The 18,929-nt window shown below is 36.8% G+C and overlaps 2 protein-coding genes across 2 annotated transcripts; one reads left to right on the plus strand and one right to left on the minus strand.

The window, feature by feature from the left end:
- Window positions 1-191: 191 nt before the first annotated feature.
- On the minus strand, window positions 192-5,137 carry spty2d1 (SPT2 chromatin protein domain containing 1). Its single transcript, XM_046860214.1, has 6 exons — window positions 4,596-5,137; window positions 3,643-3,757; window positions 2,166-3,542; window positions 1,154-1,310; window positions 981-1,058; window positions 192-667 (listed from the first exon to the last, which is right to left on the minus strand). The coding sequence occupies exons 1-6, from the start codon at window positions 4,653-4,655 to the stop codon at window positions 568-570; spliced, it is 1,887 nt and encodes a 628-aa protein (XP_046716170.1). The 5' UTR covers window positions 4,656-5,137; the 3' UTR covers window positions 192-567.
- A 1,980-nt stretch (window positions 5,138-7,117) lies between these two features.
- Window positions 7,118-17,010, plus strand: tmem86a (transmembrane protein 86A). The gene is made up of 3 exons (XM_046859905.1): window positions 7,118-7,467; window positions 12,123-12,387; window positions 12,591-17,010. The coding sequence occupies exons 1-3, from the start codon at window positions 7,447-7,449 to the stop codon at window positions 13,016-13,018; spliced, it is 714 nt and encodes a 237-aa protein (XP_046715861.1). The 5' UTR covers window positions 7,118-7,446; the 3' UTR covers window positions 13,019-17,010.
- Window positions 17,011-18,929: the final 1,919 nt, after the last annotated feature.

The raw sequence follows: 18,929 nt of genomic DNA on the forward strand, positions 1-18,929 counted from the left end.
AAATCCAGTAGATGTGAACGTCTCTTTTTCAAGCATCATCCTGCTTTTGCATTTTGATAAGACCCAAATAATCCTAATAAAAATTAGACATATAAAATGTTGAGCCCAGGATGGTTATCCGTAATCTATGAAGAATGTACAGACTCATGTGGTCATGCAAACAAAAAAGAAAAACATCATCACAGGACAACTTGGTCTGTCAAACTGCTTTAACAAGAAAAATACATTGCAAAAATTGCAGAATGATTCGATCATTAAATACCGTTAATAAAATAAGACTCCTAATCTTGAAATCCTGAACAAATACCAAAGCAGGTGCTGCTTCTTTAATTACATAATTGTAATTCCATGATCTTTACCAATATAAAAAATGGCATAAGTGATGCATTATATAGTTTCTCTAAAGCTCAGCTAACAAAGATGGGCTCCTGGTAGTGCAAAACTGATCCCCATTTTTGGTAATTGGACATAAATAATAATGTAACATTAATTGCAGAATGGCACAAGGAAGTGTTGAGCCTGCTTTACTCCACAAAAGTCAGTGAGAAAAAAAAACAAACTCAAACATCAAGTTTTTCTGCGTTTTGCTTTCATCGCTTCCTTCCGTTTCATCTCCTCCTCCTCCTTACGCATGTCTTCTTCATCTTCTTTAATACCCAAGCGCAAACTGAAGCAAAGACAAAAACACATGCATTAAGGTACACACTAGTTTCATCCAGATGCACAAAGGGTTCATTCAGTTCCCAGTTGCTTAACAATTCATGATATTTTTTCCTTTTCCCCTCTCTGCATTTAATTTCTTTCAACTCTCTGCGCTCTTCCTCCTGGTCCTCGATCACAGCCAGTCACAGACTACCAGCAAAAGATTCCAGGCAGAACACACAAGAAGCAAACTTTGGAAATAAACATACCTTGGCTTCACACTAAATATAAGTAAAGGGGGAATAAAACCGAGCCTTGTTTTTATTTTATTTTTTTACCTTCGCGCTTCCTCCTTCTGTTGTTCTTTCCAACTGCTCTCCATAAACTTCAATGCATAGTCACTCTCATCTTTGTATCTAATACAACACAAGGACATTTCATGTCATGAATTGAAACTGGAACGTTAACAGCACTGAATCCAATGATAAACTGAACATTTTATAGAACTTACTTTTTCCGATCATAGCCAAAGATTTCTCGGATGTGTTTCGAAATTTCGTCCTGGTCTTCTCCTTCATCATCAATGAAGTCATCCATCTCAGAGTCGTACTCCTCTTCATCCATGCACTTGCGTTTGTAGCTAGATGTTATTGGTGGTAGCATGGTTTCTTCAGAGCAAACAAAAATAGTAGGGGGAAAAAAAAAAACTTTTTATATGCCACCAAAAGTGTAGACGCCTTATCTCAAGAAATCATTGGACCTGACCTGGATCACATTATACCACTATTATCACTGAATTATTGTAGCTGTGTGGCTGCACTGCTGTTTTTTTGAAGCACAAGGCTCATTAGAGCAAAAAAAAAAAAAGGACAGTCTGTCTTAGTTAAGCTACACTGGATGTATCTGAAGTTCCATGTTAATCATGAACTCCTGCTGGCAGAGGTTAAAGCTCCTGGATATCTCAAGGATCTTCAGAAACATTGGGGCAAATTACAAACACTTTGCATTTTACTGTTAACCCAGAGGGCCAGTCATAGCTTATCCAGTCACATATGACCTGTAATAATCTCCTAGAGATTATCAGGTTTTAAATGCAAATCAAATGATTTGATTGTACACCGGTTCTAGAATGCACTTAATGGATGGACTTGGGTTGATCAAATCTTTTATACACAATATGAACAATGGAGCTACACACAAAAATGTATTATAAGCAGTAGTAATGCAACACTAAAAAACTACCATTAAACAATATCATACCATGTGGACCTCTTGCACCTGTTACTACGAGAGTTTTGTATTTTAAAAGTATGGGAGTTAGAAACTATGGGAGTGAGTGTAGCAAGCATTACAGGTGGCTGCTTTGCTTAAAGAAGAAAAAAAAAAACGAAAAAAAAAAAAACCACCAAGCACTTTGAGATTCAAAATGATACTTGCTATTAGTAAGATTCGATCTGTATGAATTCCCCTGAAATGAACCATGTAAACATTGCAAATAAGAAAGTTCACAAATCTCTCCTTACCAGTTGATTTAACCAAAATTCTATGACCGGTTGGTCCAATGATTGTTTTGGGCCCCTGAGAAACTGGAGGCCTGGCAGCCATTCCTTGTTTAGGTGCAAAGTTCTTAGATGAAATGGTCTCAGACACAACAGTACATGGGGGTCTTCCAGGACCTGGTCCCATACTGTTTAATGGTCTGCTAAATTTGCCTTGTCCATTTGCAGAGGGTTTTGCCCCTCCAGGGACAGGACGACCCTGTATGCTGCTTCCAGGTCTTGGTTGCTGAAATGCTTGTTTTGAGGAACCAGAAGGTGCTGAATTCATAGATCCATTTATACCTGGTCGGGGAGGGGGATTGCCACCAGATCGAGGCAACTCTCCCTTTCCTGGCTTTTGAGGAGTTCCTTTTTTATCCACGTTACCCTGACTAGGTCTGGTATGCCCAGACCCTTTAATCCCTTGCCCATGACCTGAAGGTCTGGATAAGTTTGAAGCAGCAACAGCTCGGCTCCCAGAACTATTACTTTTTACTTGAGGTAGTCCTGGATAGCCTTTCTTAGAGTTAAGGTCACTTGAGGTGGTTGGCTTTTCACCAGACTTCGGCCTGGGCCCAGTTTGCTTGACTGAAACTGAAGTTCCCTTCATGGCAGCTTTACCATTAAAGGCACCTGAGGAGCTAGAGCCAGGTTTGGATCCATGAGATGATTTTGCAGAACTGTGTGGTCGCTCAGTCTGTATGTGCGACTTTGGCGTTTTGCTAAGTCCACTGGACGATTTCTCATTCGATGGCCTGTGCGATATTCCTTCCCTTTCAACCATAGTGTTCTTGTGAGAATTTGTGCTGGATTTGCTATCTTTGTGTCCTGAACTTTTATCTGGTTTAATGTCTCTCCTTTTATCCTGTTTCTTAGCTTTGCGCTCAAGTTCTAACTCTCTAATTTCCTCTGCTGTGCGAAGCCTCTCTTCAGTTTTCTTTGTTGGTTTCAGCTCGACAGGTTCAAACTGTTTTTTCTCAGCAAGCTTTAAGAGATCTGCAAAATTCATGGCTGGGGTTGCAGCCTTGGGTGGAGCACAAGTTTTTTTCTGTGTGTTGCTCATTTTAGTTGAGCCATTACTGCGTTCTTGAGGCCTTACAGCAGGCGGGGGTTCGGGTTCAGATTCAGAGTCGGTGCCTGCATATTCATAACCGTCTTCATCGTAAAAATCCTCCTCTCCTGTTTGTTCATCAAACCTTGAACCCTTACTCAGCCTTTTCTTAGGCTGATCTACAAGAGGTACGCCATTGTAGCCGTGGAAGTTGTCCTTGGTGCGAGACGCCATAGCACGTGCCTTTCGGTCGGATTTCAATTCCACTCTCTTGGCCACGAGTTCATCCTTCTGCCGTTGTTTCTCGGAGTCTAAATGCAGATAAAGAAAGGGAAAGGGTTGTATGTTTAAAAAAAAAAAAAAAACTACAATCGTGGAAACGTATAAACGAATTATTTTTTATTAGTTTACCTTTCTTTCTCTGTTCCAGCTCCTGCTTCTTTAGGTACGCTTGCACTGCAGAGGAACTGACACCTTTTACTTTGGGGTCTTTCTTTGGAGGGCCAGGTTTCAGACTGTACCTCTTCTGCAAATTCAGCACAGATGGAAGTTAAGCATACAAAGAATACAAACAGCAACTAACCAACAACGTCATACCTATAACTAACTGAGCCATAAATCATAGAAACAATACACACTTATACTCTCTAAATCTGAAAATACCTGACAGTTTATCTGAACTGAATGAGGCAGACATGAATATCTGTTAAACATTCAAACATGAGTGGTACAAAGAAATGACATTGACCTGAATGATTGTTTTTATTAAATCATTATATATTCAATGTTTCAATATTGAAATTGAGGAATTGATAAGAAATAAAAAAAGTTTCACTGTTTGCAATATATGAACATGGCATTTACATCTGTGTGATATCCCCATACCCTGGGGTGTATAAAGTTTGTAAACCCATAATGGATTCAATTTATATATATATATATATATATATATATATATATATATATATATATATATATATATATATATGTGTGTGTGTGTGTGTGTGTGTGTGTGTGTGTGTGTGTGTGTGTGTGTGTGTATATATATATATATATATATATATATATATATATATATATATATATATATATATATATATATATATATATATCTCCACGTTTCTTTAATGTGTTCATCCATCTGACAGCTGGAGAAAACTATAATCTATCTGCTCTATAACCACAGGAAGGTTCTTATTTTATTTCTATACTGAAATAGATAACTGGTTGTATGAAGAGTAGAAAATAATCATTATAACTGGGTATAACATTAGAAAGAGAAGAAAGAGATCCCAGTAGATGCCACGCCAGTGCCTGGGGTATTTAAATGGCGAGTTTGAGCACGTTAATGATTAGTAACTTACCGGTAAGCTGCTCAGGCCTTGCTTTTGGGAGGCGATGGAAAGCACGCTGTTGAAATCCATACTGCCAAATGTCGCGTTTTGCTCCTAACAGATTGTAAATCGTGAGTTACCTGCTGCTCCCTGAACCCACAGCTGCTGAGATCTAACGAGCCGCTTCTAGTTCCGAACCAGAGATGTTCATCTTCCCAACCCGAGCTCACACGACTGCATTTTCACCTGAAAGCGAGTGAACACGCTCCGTCGTTTCAGTGAATCTCACTGAGCTGTCGTTTCATAATTACAGCTGCTCGACCTGCTAGCTACAATTAGCTACCTAGTGTAGTAACGAGCTAGCTACGTGAAATGAGCTACAAAATAGAACAAATGAAGCTGCGAAGTCTGAAAGATAAATAACTTCTCAATGTTCTCGACTTCCACATTCCTCCAAACGCAAAACCAGACAGTAAATTCGATTTACTGAAAAACTACATGGTTTCTGAGGCTAAAGTAGTGGCTACGTCAACCAGCCAGGAGATACGTCATATCCGGTCTTGGTCATTCTAGAAAACACGCTGACGTTTCAGATCCTCTGTTGCTTCGGGGTTGCCAGGTCCGGCCTTTACCCACATGTTATTTTAATTTGTTTTAGACACACATTTTTAGGCCTTATGATTTTTGCACACAATTTAACTATTTGCCTAATAATCTGTCGTGACCAGATATTATCAAAGTAACACATGCAATAACAGCCCAAATAGCAAGTAAATACTAAGTTCAGGATCCAGTGTTGTGGTATCCAAGAAGACTTTATGTAGAGAAATAAAGCCATGCAGTTCCATGAAAGCATCCAAAACAGTTAATAAATAGTCTTTATATACCTTCTTCTGCCATAGTGTTTTTTTCAATAATTACCTCATCAGCACTCTTTTTAAATGCCTAGGTTTATCCCAGTTAAATAAAATAATTTAGCTTTTTGGCTGCCACTTATGGCTGCTTTATGACCCTCTATCCCAAGAACCACTTCATATCATGAACTCACACACAAATTACTTCTTTGAATATTCTGATTCGGCCAACCACAAATATATATATAATTCATGAGACAAAGACACAATAATAATATAATGTTAAAAGGTAAAAAAAAGAGCCCCATACTTAGTGATCATTTGACACTCTTTTTTCTTTTCTTTTTTTTTTTTTTTTTACATTACTTTGGATAAGGGAAACATGAAAAGGTTATAGAAAATATAGAAAATGTGATTTATGTTTATTAGACAATATTTATCACAGTATTTATTGTTTTCTCTGTTGCACATTATTTAAAGTTTCAATGTTTTTAATGACCAAATATATTAAGGCAGATGGAAAATCAAATGATTTTTTCAAGATGTAACAATTACAATAATATAAACAACGGCAAACAACAAATAATGGTATATGACACATAATAACCACAATATGTATTTTATAAGATTGATCAAATTTGTATCTGTGATATGAGAAAATGGAAGGAAAATCATTTTCAACCTCACTCACAAACTCTCTAAAGAGCATGTGTTTTACCGGGGTCCAAATGTACTCAACATAGCACAAATTAACATTTATGGTGCATCTGGTTGTGCTTTTGAAATTTTAGGAAAAAAAAAACTAGTTTTAACTAAAATATTAAATGATTACAACGATTATATATATATATATATATATATATATATATATATATATATATATATATATATATATATATATATATATATATATATTCAAGGATGGGAATGGGAAAGTGGTAGCTCAGTGGTTAATGCTCTCTGTTAGTGATCAGAAGGTCGGTGGTTTCTGCCACAGCAGGGGCCCTTAACCCTTTCTGATCCAGGGGTTCTGTATCATGGCTGACCCTGTGCTCTAAACCCCAGCTTCCTAACAAGCTGGGATATGTGAAAAAACAAATTTAAAGGTTGTCATGTACATGTGACAAATAAAAACCTCTTTTAAATATTGTTTTGTGCCTAAGTTTCATAAAGACACTATGTCCCATGAACATACATAAATTTCCTAAACACATTTTTGAAGAGAATTATTGTTACAGTTGATGCATGTATTGTGTGGTATCATTTTTTAATTATAATATTTTTAAATGCATTTTCCCTGTCATGATGTTGATCTTTCTCATGGATTTATTGACCAAAAGAGGTTGTCGTTGTTGTTGATGAAATATCTGGCAACCTAGGCTAAAAAAAACATTTTTAGCATTTGTACAAAAAAATAAATATATATATATATATATATATATATATATATATATATATATATATATATATATATATATATATATATAAATTGATAATTAATTACATTTAAAACAAGCGCATTAAGGAAATCTTGTACAAGTTTTATGAAAATATTATACAACCTAAAAGAGGGCAGAGAAAAAAAACTAATTAGGCAGCATTTAATACACTTCTTCTAATGTGAAGAAATTTTAGTGCAATTTATTAAGGATTTGAGCCTAAATGTAAAGTTTAACTAAAAAAAGAAAACCTAAAGAGACAGCAGTGATGAAGCGCATGTGGAAGAGGACGTCAATAAGACAGAGAAATCCCTCCTATAAGTAGGCGGGCACTTCTCCGACATTCCGACATTTTGATTGGACAGATATTTTCGCTCTGCCCAATCCGCACTTTCATCCCCTATACCCACCCACACTTACAGCTGATTTCTCTCCTCCCCCGATGCTGAACTGTCCCAAACAAGAGACAAAAACAATTTTCTGCACAAAGGAACATAAATACACTTGTCGTCGCGTTTCACACCGGTTCAGCCTCGTTCCTGTCTGTTTAATTTCCGATCATCTCCCAGATATCATCCTAATACAAACATGGTTTCACCTGTTACTGTGGTAAGTCTATAAAATCATTTATATGTTTAAACAGAATATGATGTGCACATGTAACACACATTTCTGCTGATGTGCCACACAGTGTGAAGTGGATACTCCACATCCTTAGTCTTAAATCTCATCTGTTCTCTTTGCATTCACCTTCTGTGTCTGTTGACTGATAAGGATGCAATGTGAATTGACAAATAGCGCAGTTAGAGTATTATCTCAGGTCATCCATCCGTTTGGCAAATATATTCTTTTGAACAACGTGATTATTGTATGCACATCCGGGAAAACATTAAGCACGTGACCAGAGCGTGTCCATGTTTATAATTTACCCTCGCATCTGCTGTTTGTGATATACATCAGTAATGCAAAAATATAATAGAGATTATAATTTAGGACTCTATTTCTAAAGCATAATCCTGTAAATATGGATTGGATTTCGGTCAAATTCTAATCTAAACAGTGTCTATTGTATGACACCGTTGTTCTTGGTTATTCTGTGACGTACAGAATATTCTCACGCTTTCCTGCTTTTAGCTGCGCTTTCAAAGAGATTGTGTTGAAAGGAAGTGGTCACGTGAGCACGCTTTCGCCTGCGTTGTTTTTTTTTTTTTGCCTCTTTGCTTCTACGCATGCGCACAGGAAACCAACTGTACTTTGGATCTGTGATGATCAAAATCAACACAACACATCAGAATGTGCACAATTAACGTACAGGCCCTGTACAGCAATGCTGAAACATAGACTAATGCATGTTTACAACTTACATAAACGACCAAGAATAGAATAATGTGCTACACATTAGCCTGAGACAGAAAGTGACATAATAGTGCAGTGATTGTCCAGTTAGTTAAAGAAATGTAATGCTCGTGGTCATAAGATTTCAAGACAAGATACAATACAAGCATGATAACAAATACGCAAATAGATGACCAAGCATAGAAGACTTGACATGTTGGCATGTAAAAGAAAATGACATAATAGTGCAGTGAAAAGAAGGGGGAGAGAGAAAGAAAGGGGAGATACAAATAAATAAAATCAATAAAAATGGCACAAGTATGATATTTATCGGCTGGTCCCGCTAATGCTAACTTGACTATTATAATGCTTGTGCAGTCGGGTGGGAAAACCGAATCAGACACTTATTATATCTGAAGGAGATAGAGATTACAATAAATATAATGATATATAGATGAAGGATATCTCGATTTAAAGAATAAGTAGATGTAGCTGAAGAATAAAATAATATACATTTCTATAGATCTGTAAAGGAAACCATTGCTTAGCCACAGTACACTAATATTTGGAAAAGTGAAAGTAAATAATCTTTTCAGAGAGTTTGTTTGAGACAAAAGCTTGGCTACAGCTCTGCTTCTTATGTACTATGCTTTTATGTGACATTAACATATGATCATTGCCAGCTGTGAATGTCTTATGATATATAATTTAGCTCTCCCAATTGAGCACAAAACACTATTGCTTCTTTATCAAACTGTTTCTAAGGTTACAATTTGTATGTTAATTGATAACTGCTTGATAACATATTGACACTTAGATAGGATTCTGTCTTTTGGGTTTTAGGGCCTCATGATGAGCCACCTTTATTCTTCAGACCTATTTCTGAATTAATATCAAACAATTAATCTAAGTAATATTTCATACTCTAAGTTCAGCACTACTTACAAAAAATAAAGTGGTATAAAAGTTGGGAGAGATGCTGAACTTTGTTTCAGACCGTTTCAGCCTCCTGTGACCTTTCCCAGACGGCAGGGGGGTACAATCTGATTAAAATATATCCTTTCTAACAATAGCCCTTTTTTCCCCAATTAAACAACGTAACCACAGTTCCCATTTCCTCTAGTGTTCTAAAGTGCTAAGCAGCCAAATTCTTCAGTTCCCAGTGCGCAGATCCTAAAGCACCCATGACAATTTCTTTATCACTTTTTTGATTATGTGGTGAACAGGATGCATGAACATTTGAAGGGTGTTAAATGTGTCTGTAATATATACAGTATACACGTATGCATAGAAAAAAAAAGGTAGTGAAAATGAGACTGGACAGAAATGTGATCTCTTTTCTTGGAAATTTCAGCCTTATTTGCTGATCCAGCATTAAACTTTCATGATGTTTGATATGGATTATTTTTCAAATACCAGGGACATCCATTATATTTTACTTTAATGTTTGCACACAGTAAGCACTGTAAGCAGCAGAGCATTTACAGTGGTGTGAAAAAGTGTTTTTACTGATTTCTTACTTCTTTGCATGTTTGTCACACTTTAATTTTTTAGATCATCAAACTAATTAAAATATTAGTAAAAGATACACAAGTGAACACAACATGCAGGTTTTAAATGAAGGTTTTTTATTATTGAGGGGAAAACTAATTCCAAAACTACATGTCCCTGTGTGAAAAAGTGTTTGCCCCAATGTTAAAACTGTGGTTTATTACACGAGTTCAATTTTTCTAGCCACAAACAGGCCTGATTACTGCTACACCTGTTCGCAATCAAGAAATATCTTAAATAGAACCTGCTTGACAAAGTGAAATAGACCAAAAGATCCTCAAAAGCTAAAAATCATGCAGAGAGCCAAAAAATGAGGAAGAATGTAATTGAGATCTATCGGTCTGAAAAGGTTATAAAACCATTTCTAAAGCTTTGTGACTCCAGTGAACCACAGTGAGAGCCATTATTCACAAATGGCAAAAACATTGAACAATGAAGAACCTTCCCAGGAGTGGCTGGCCAACCAAAATTACCCCAAGAGCTCAGTGACGACTCATCCAAGAGGTCACAAGTGACCCCACAACAACATCCTAAGAATTGCAGGCCTCACTTGCCTCAGATAAGGTCAGTGTTCATGACTCCACCATAAGAAAGAAACTGGGCAATAATGGTCTGCAAAGGTTCAAGATGAAAACCGCTGCTAAGCAAAAAGAACATAAAGGCTCGTCTCAGTTTTGCCAGAAAACATCTTAATGATCCCCAAGACTTTTGGGAAAATACTCTGTGGACTGACGAGACAAAAGTTTTTAGAAGGTGCGTGTACCATTGCGTCTGGTGTAAAAGTAACACCGCATTTCAGAAAAGAACATCATACCAACGGTAAAATATGGTGGCGGTAGTGTGATGGTTTGGGTCTGATTTGCTGCTTCAGGGTCTGGAAGACTTGTTGTGGTAACCATGAATTCTGCTTTTTACCAAAAAATCCTGAAGGAGAATGTCCGGTTCATGACATCAAGCTGAAGCGAACTTGGGTTCTGCAGCAGGACAATGATCCAAAACACACCAACAAGTCCACATCTGAATGGCTAAAAAAAACAAAAAACAAAATGAAGACTTTGGAGTTGCATAGTCAAAGTCCTGACCTGAATCCTATTGAGCAGCGGTGGCATGACCTCAAAAAGGCGGTTTATGCTCGAAAACCCTTCAATGTGGCTGAATTTTCAAGTGCTTGATTGCAGTTGTTGCTGCTAAAAGTCGCCCAACCTGATAATGGGTTTAGGAGGCAAACACTTTTTCACACAGGGACATGTAGTTTTGTATTTTGTTTTCCCTCAATAATAAAAACCTACATTTATAAACTGCATGTTGTGTTTACTTGTGTTATCTTTTACTAATGTTTAAATTAGTTTGATGATCTGAAACTTTTTAAAGTGTGACAAACATGCAAAATAAGAAATCAGGAACACTTTTTCACACCACTGTACATTCACACACAGAAATATACAGATTTGCAGAATATCCTAATGTGTTGCAAACATCAGGATTTCATATGAGAAACAGATGAGTATCAAAAATTTAACTCTAGACTTCTGCCAAGCTGGAATATTTACATTTATTCTTTAAGGGGGCCAAAAAACTTTCCATTGCATCATTTTCAGAGCATATGTGTGTGAATATCATGTGACCTCTTTTTCCAGCTGATATTTATGGCAGTTTAAATTTTTTAAACCCATTAAGGAAGCAGAAGTGTATCAGTTATCCTGTATCAGATATCATCACATTGAACACTCTCCAGTACTGGAAATCTGCTTTTGCTATGCAGAGAAAACAAAAAAGTCACACGATTGCCTCTGTTGTCTTTATCAGTAAACTAACAACGGTGTATGCATTCTGTAGACTGTAATAATTATGAATCAGTTTTTAATAGTATAATAGTCAAAGCGAAGTCAAGACTCTTAAAGAAGCTTTTATTGGTATGTGGCCCCAGGGCGTTGCCCTATTCTGTCTCTTTGGCTTATTCCCTAGAGTTTATAGTTTTTTGGGCAGTAGGTAAAATGTCTGCTGAATTTATTTATTTATTTTTGACGCACCACTTTCTCTATCTGTTCTCTGACAAAGTGGTCTAGAACACTGTGAACTTCATTCTCAGCTCCCTCCTGCTGGAAAAACAATAACCTTTGGTTGAATTTTTTCCATGGGTCTGATAAGCACTAGTCATTCAGTTTAAGCAATCATAAAATACTGTTTTATTTAGTACACTGTACTTTATTATTCTAAATACCATAACTAACCCTTGTTTATGAGCATTCAAAAGCCAAAACAGAAGTGTGGTTATGTAGAAATATTAGAACTGTCTTTTGACATCAATTTACAGTATAATTACATGCATATTTTATATGCCTTTCCTTTATCCTGACATATTCTGTTGTTCTGTGCAGGTGAAAAGCGAAGGCCCAAAGCTGGTTCCATTCTTTAAAGCCACCTGTGTCTATTTTGTGCTGTGGCTACCCACCTCCAGTCCATCTTGGTTCAGTGCCCTTATTAAATGTTTGCCCATTTTCTGTCTCTGGGTTTTCCTGCTGGCCCATGGCATCAGCTTTTTAGGAGCCCATTCGAGTGCTAGAAAGATCCTTGCAGGACTTATATTCTCAGCTCTAGGAGATGCCTTTCTGATCTGGCAGGAGCAGGGCTACTTCAGTCATGGTGAATTCAACTTTTCATTTGATGTCTTTATTGTAATATTAAGACAAATCCAAGGTATTAGTTTGTTTAGTCAGAAAGTTGAATTAAATTGATTATTGTGTTTCTGTCTGTTTCTATCAGTAATCATATGTATGATGTTTTAAATTCAAAATTTTTGTGTTTTTTTATCAATTAATGACAACTTTATCCATTGTCTTTAACAGGGTTGCTGATGTTTGCTATCACGCACATCTTGTACTCATCTGCTTTTGGGATGAAACCACTCAACCTACGAGCAGGCTTGGTCATTGGCACTATCTCAGGCCTTTGCTATACTCTTCTTTACCCTTATCTGTCTGGCACCTTTACCTATTTGGTGGCCGTCTACATTGCTCTGATAGGCTTCATGGGCTGGAGGGCCATTGCCGGAGTGCAGTTGGCCAACGACCTTTGGACATGGACCAAGCTATCAGCCTGCTTGGGAGCCGTTCTCTTCATGGTGTCAGACCTCACCATCGCGGTCAATAAATTCTGCTTCCCTGTGCCACACTCGCGCGTCATTATCATGGCTACATACTATGCAGCGCAGATGCTGATCGCCCTTTCAGCCGTGGAGTGCCAGGATGCTGACGTGGCCAGGAAAAGAATGTGAGGAGCTTAAAACCTGCAGAGGGTGGCAGCTTCACTCGTTAGGGTCCATTTCTCCCAAAACCATTCATCTTATACATCCCTTCCTCAGCATGATTCTGTCTGTTTTATGTGTCTGTAGGGGATTGACCACTGTTTGAGAGCCTATGGGGTCTGGTCTGTGTTAAAACTTAATGCTGGATTGTGGTTGAGTCCAAACCTGATCTGGAGTCCTTTTACTTTACTTTAATATTATAGACAGTATTGGAATCTCAGTTATGTGCAACATGCATTGCGAAGAAAAGATTGAATCTGATTAAGGCATAGTGCACTCTTAGTTGTTGATTTAGGAGTTGACAACATTGCTATGTTCTACAACAGCATTTGATTTCATTTTTGCCACTCAGCTGTCTGCTTTATGTTTCTCCTTTACCACTCTTTAAAAGTTTCAGCCAGACTGAAGAAGTGGGAGTTGTGCCTATTATGTAGCCGTCATGATCACTGTTTGCTACATGCTGGTATAAAAAGAACTGCATGGCCCATTTACAGTATGTGTACTTTATACTTGGAACCATTTCTTTTTCCCGAATAATCTTTTTACATGCGATTTTATATTAGTAGAATGTCGGATCCTATGGTTCTGTCAGTATTCTGCAGTTTGTTCGATGTTACTTTGTCCTTGTGACATTTCAGAGTGTTTGCTCTGCCGCTGGCTTAGTTTGGTATCTGAGCTCTTACAGCGCACACATACGCTCGTCACCGTCACATCTACCAGCACTCACCCACTCCCAGCGATGATATTTGTACTTCTGTACTTCTAGCTTAAATGTGATGCAAGCCAGGTAAATGCCCTATATAAAGAAAAACAATTACTTTAGAGGACATGCACAGAATTCCTTATGTCATTTTTAAGATGCCTTGATAGTAAATCATCAGCATTATTTATATTATATATATAACTGCTGTACTTCAACGTGCGTGTAAATAGTGATGTTCTAAACCAGGTATGACTTTTTACAGATGTTGTGAGATATTAAGGATTTATTTGAAGCAACTAAACTATACATATATTTTGTTTTTTTTTTCATGAACAGGTCATGTCCTATTCAAATGGTAACAGGGGGTCCTCTCAAAGGCAGTTGTACTGCACTAAGTGATAATTTAGACAGACCTGGTAATTAATTTCTCTATGTCTTCTATATGCTTCCCAAAGTCTGTTTTTTGTCAAAAAAATAAATCTAACTTGCAGAGTGGAATCTCTGTGTCTGGAAAAAAGTACAATCAAGGCTACAGTGGTACTATATTATCTTAGATTATGCTTACAATATTTAATTATTCTCTACTGTAAACAAGAGATTCACAATTCAGGAATGACCAGACTGATCAAACCAGCTATTTCAATATTTTATTTATTTATTAGGGGATTTTTTTTTGTAATAATGTGATTTCATGCTGTATACTTGCACAAGTAAAACTGATCTACATAATTGGTGTAATTGTTGTCAGATGCCTCATACAGTGTGTATGAAACCTAATTCAAGGTATGAATCAACATGCTAAGAGAAAGAATTTAATCATCGTTATTGCTGTCCAATCTGTAATATACAGCAGATTATACACCTCAATAAGCGTCACGGTTCAGTGTACCAGATGCCTTGTGATGCTGCAGGTTTTTCCATTCAATAATCTAGATAAGGGATCAGTATCTTTTCTCCTATTGCTGCTAAACAAGAGGGAACAAACTTGCAAATGCTATTGGGTGCTTTAAGTGTTCAGATGTCGTACATGAGATACGTAAACAATACAGTCCACAGAGCCCTTTTGCCATTGAGGTCGAGTATCAAATAGAAAATGTTAAGTTCAACTCACCCAAACATGAGTTGAATATTTTATCCCCAAATATATTATAGCGCACATCTACTTACATCACATATTCATATTTGATTATTAAATATTTATCTTATTTATATACACAAACAATGCAAACATTACAGAGCAATTGATATATCTTTTTTTTTTTCATAGAATATTTTGTTGATTTTGCCTCTATTTATTTTCCTCTTCACTTGCGTTCATGTTTAATAAAAAGGATGTGCACCCACACACAGACACCCATACTTCTGCACTCTTGCGACATCAGACTTTATTTCTGAGCTGTGTGCAGTTTCGCAGGTTTTTTCTTCCCTATCGACAGTCACGCGGTCAGCAAAACATTCACTTAGTCTGTGTAAAATATGCCACTTGTTGCATAGTCACCAAAAAAACCGGTCTCATTGCAGCTATTATGTGTTGTCCAGTTTTTTCAAGTTCAGTGTTTTTTTTTTTTTGTCAACTGAACAAGAGACAAAGGACTGATGACTCTTGTTCGATTTGTGGCAAGTGATGAACTTTAGGTTTTATTTTCAGCCTTCAAACAAAGGGTTTACCTTTGTTGAAAAAGATTTCAAGTAAAACCCCTTTACAAATCAAGATCCTTTGAGGATTGTAATGCACTTTCTTCTAAAAGTACATTGAGGGATTGAATCAATTAGTATTGTATGCTTTCATTTAGATTTCTAAATCTAAGGCAATGTGGTATGGCTTTCCTTAAGATAAATGTCTAAATGCTCAGATGATGTCAGGTTAAACCGGAGTGTTGTGTGCTCCAGTTTAGTGCATGGCATGGTTGTTGAGTGGAGGTTCTGTGATGTGTTCCTATGTTGTCATAGTTTATGTGAACAATTCAAAAGAGCTCCAGATCTAAGTCCCCTGCCTCTCTTCTGCTTTCAGAAAGTAATGAACACTCCGATTGCATGTGTGTTCCCCGAGAACTGGTCACGTTCACAGGTTCAGACAAATATCCCACCATTATAGAGCCTTGCCTTTGTTTAGAGCCTGTCCTATAGAGGAGAACAGGTGCAGTCAAAGACTGCTGCATGGAAACCCAATCCATGAAGAGGGGCTTATTGAGTGAGGAAATGCAGAACAACACAAGGGGGTGGGGTTTGGGGACGATTCCTTTTCTATTCGGCCTTGAGCTCACTGAAGGCCCCATTCAACCCCTGCTATGACTGATCACTTTACACTCTCTGTCAACACTTCTACTGTTACTGCTTTTGTGTCTGGAGACAAAAGGGTATAGAAGAACACAGTATGAATGAAGTGTTAATGACTGTGTCTGTGTCTACCTGCTCTTGTTATTGTTGTTATTGTACTGAGTAAGCGATTGGGAAAGAAACAAAACTTGACTAGCATGCAGCTGTTCATAGGCTTTTTGCTTTAATTAGCTGCTTTGTGGTGTGAGTATATAGTCGTTAAAAAACATTTTCATAAGCACTCAGAGATCTTAAAGCGTCCATAATCTGGAAGCTGCTTCGTGTGTGATCCTTTAATCAAGCTCACAGATCTACCGTATTTTAAACATAAACCAATAAGTCTTAGCAATATCACTTATGGTACAAACCAGAAATCTACTGGGAACAAATGTAGTGATTCTGAGCCTAATCATATGTGTGCATTTCATTAATTTTTTACATCAAGTCACTAAATTCATTGAGGTTTCTCTATTGCTATACCTGCTGGCTGCCATCATCCTCGGACAATGTCTCAGAATTTATTCATTCACCTTACTACTTCTATAAATTGTATATATTTGCATAAATATGTATGCTGTCTTGTAGAACGGCTAAACGTGACTTCAGAAGTCACACCAGGATATAATGTTTTCTTCTTGACTTTTTGATTGTTTTGTTTGCTGTGGCCATCAGTTTATTTAACATATTAAGAAAGTTCAATAGTATATTTCAGTCAAAAACATGTCAGTTTTATATATATATATATATGTGAATATATACAGTGAATACTGTAATGTATGCTAAGTTTTCAGTATTTTTGCCTCACTTTTCAAAATGTCCACCAGTTAGTTTATCTCCTGTATTTACTGTTCTGTAGTAATTTACCATATTGCTCCTTTCCTGTAGTGAAAATATTATGAATGTGGTTCAATCTATAGAATAAATAAATGCAATTACAATGCAATATATATCGTATGTGTCGTTTGATTACATTCTCATCTTTGTGTCGGAGGTTTGTCAATGTGAAACGAAAAAAAAATACAATGGTACCCATGTGCTAGGTAGTTCAAGGGTAAACGCCTACAGTTTACACAGTGAAAGTTGAGCATGATATTATCTAAGTAACCTTCACAGCTTGACACCATTCAATCAGCATGTCATCCTATCTGTACACATAAAAGGCCACTGGGGTGAATATCATATCTTAAACTGACAGAAATGTGACAGAAATGTATAAATGTGTTTGCCCTGAACTGCATAGATTTATACAGCCTTATTTAAGAATCCAAATGAATAATGAAAAGTCTTAAAGTGTTTTAAACATATCTAGTCTTTGGACACCTAATGGGCCGCTGTCCGTATGCGCAGGATATAAAGGCTTAGTGAGACTTTCTCTGCTTACTAACATTTTCACTTCTTTCTTTTTAGTCTAATTCTTTTTAGAAAGATTAAGGAAAGGAAACAGCAAACAAGAGGTTTTCTTTCATCAATATAAGAGAAATAGGCTGACATCTCTGGCCAAGAGACTGGGATTTCCTGTGCAGAATTGGAACTCTAAAAAGAACCACTGTGGAGTGGGACATTGCACCAGGTCAGGCTACTAGTGAGCTGAATTTTAATAGAAACTCCTGACACAAAGCCACAGCCAGCTGCAAGGCTTTGAATATGCAACAGTGCACCTTACAAGCCTTCTTGTGGTAACAAATAGAGATTGCAATCAGGTCTGAGGAAAAGTACATGAAATGTAAAAAGTATTTACACCTTTAAAAGTTTTGTAGTGCTGTATTTTGTAGTTAAAAAGATTTATATGAGATTCCAAATCAGGAAACAACAATGAACAATTACAACATGAAAAATATTATTTTTTCATCTTCTAGCATCAGTCTGAGATTTACCTTTGACCCTTTTGGTTGCTGATCCGAATAATGCCATCTTTCCTCAGTTACTAAAGTACAGTGAACTTCTCCATTTAGGCAGTTACGAAGCAAAATGATTGTGCCATTTATTTCTATTTTAAATAACGTGCTCTGTAGGATATTACAATGTGGGATATTCACACTGCAACCAAAACTATTCATTTTCCCCCATTTCTGTATTGTGGGTTATTCTGTGTAGATTCATTATATATAATTCCTATTAGGACCATTTTAGTTTTAGGCTGTAACATTATTTGTTTGGGTTGTTAAGACTATAACCTTTTATATCAACATATGTAGATTTTTTTCCCCACATTGTTCTAATTGTATACTGTTTTAAGACTTTAGTCTTCAGTCATTTGCCTTTTAGGGTGAACTACTGTATACTGATAATATACACAAAACAATAAAGTATTCAGTATGATGATTTACAGTACAGCTTATATGAAAGTGATGAACATAAAACATTGGAAGAAAATGAGCCAGGCAATAATCACACTATCCTGCTGCTCATAAACTTTACAGACAGAAGTGCTGCCCTCTCATGTCCATTACTTAGTATTGTTTTAAATCATTTCTAATTACAGTAAACACTGCTGCCTCGCTCTACAGAATCTGTTGATTATACTTGTATTTGTGTTGGGTAATTTGGGTCATTTTTGCTGAAATATACAGTCCTGCTAACACATACAGTAATACATTGTTTTTAAACTTATGTAATGTAGGTCTGAACCAGCTTTCAAAATGGCCTTTGAGTGATTTAGGCCTGAGGGAATATTCACTATGTCACCCTCTAGATTTTCAATGTGAACTCACCCACTGTCCACATGACCACTATGTACCCTTGTTGGTTGTTCATTAATGTTGTTCGTGTCTTTTTTCTCGTACACGTGTGATGGAACTGTTACATGATTAACCGATCGTTCTGTCCACTTCCCACTAGTCAAATCAGAAACAGTATTTTGGG

Source organism: Silurus meridionalis, chromosome 10 (genome assembly GCF_014805685.1).
Source record: "Silurus meridionalis isolate SWU-2019-XX chromosome 10, ASM1480568v1, whole genome shotgun sequence".
In the NCBI taxonomy this organism is placed as follows: Eukaryota; Metazoa; Chordata; class Actinopteri; order Siluriformes; family Siluridae; genus Silurus; species Silurus meridionalis.

Bases quoted from the DNA above. Each gene is read 5' to 3' on its own strand.
- spty2d1 (XM_046860214.1), bottom strand. From the start codon at position 4,655: ATGGATTTCAACAGCGTGCTTTCCATCGCCTCCCAAAAGCAAGGCCTG. The intron at 3,543-3,642 runs GTAAACTAATAA...ATCTGCATTTAG, and splicing joins GCTGGAACAGAGAAAGAAAG to ACTCCGAGAAACAACGGCAG. The intron at 668-980 runs GTAAAAAAATAA...TCTTTGCTTCAG, and splicing joins CAGAAGGAGGAAGCGCGAAG to TTTGCGCTTGGGTATTAAAG.
- tmem86a (XM_046859905.1), top strand. From the start codon at position 7,447: ATGGTTTCACCTGTTACTGTG. The intron at 7,468-12,122 runs GTAAGTCTATAA...TGTTCTGTGCAG, and splicing joins TGGTTTCACCTGTTACTGTG to GTGAAAAGCGAAGGCCCAAA. The intron at 12,388-12,590 runs GTGAATTCAACT...TGTCTTTAACAG, and splicing joins GCAGGGCTACTTCAGTCATG to GGTTGCTGATGTTTGCTATC.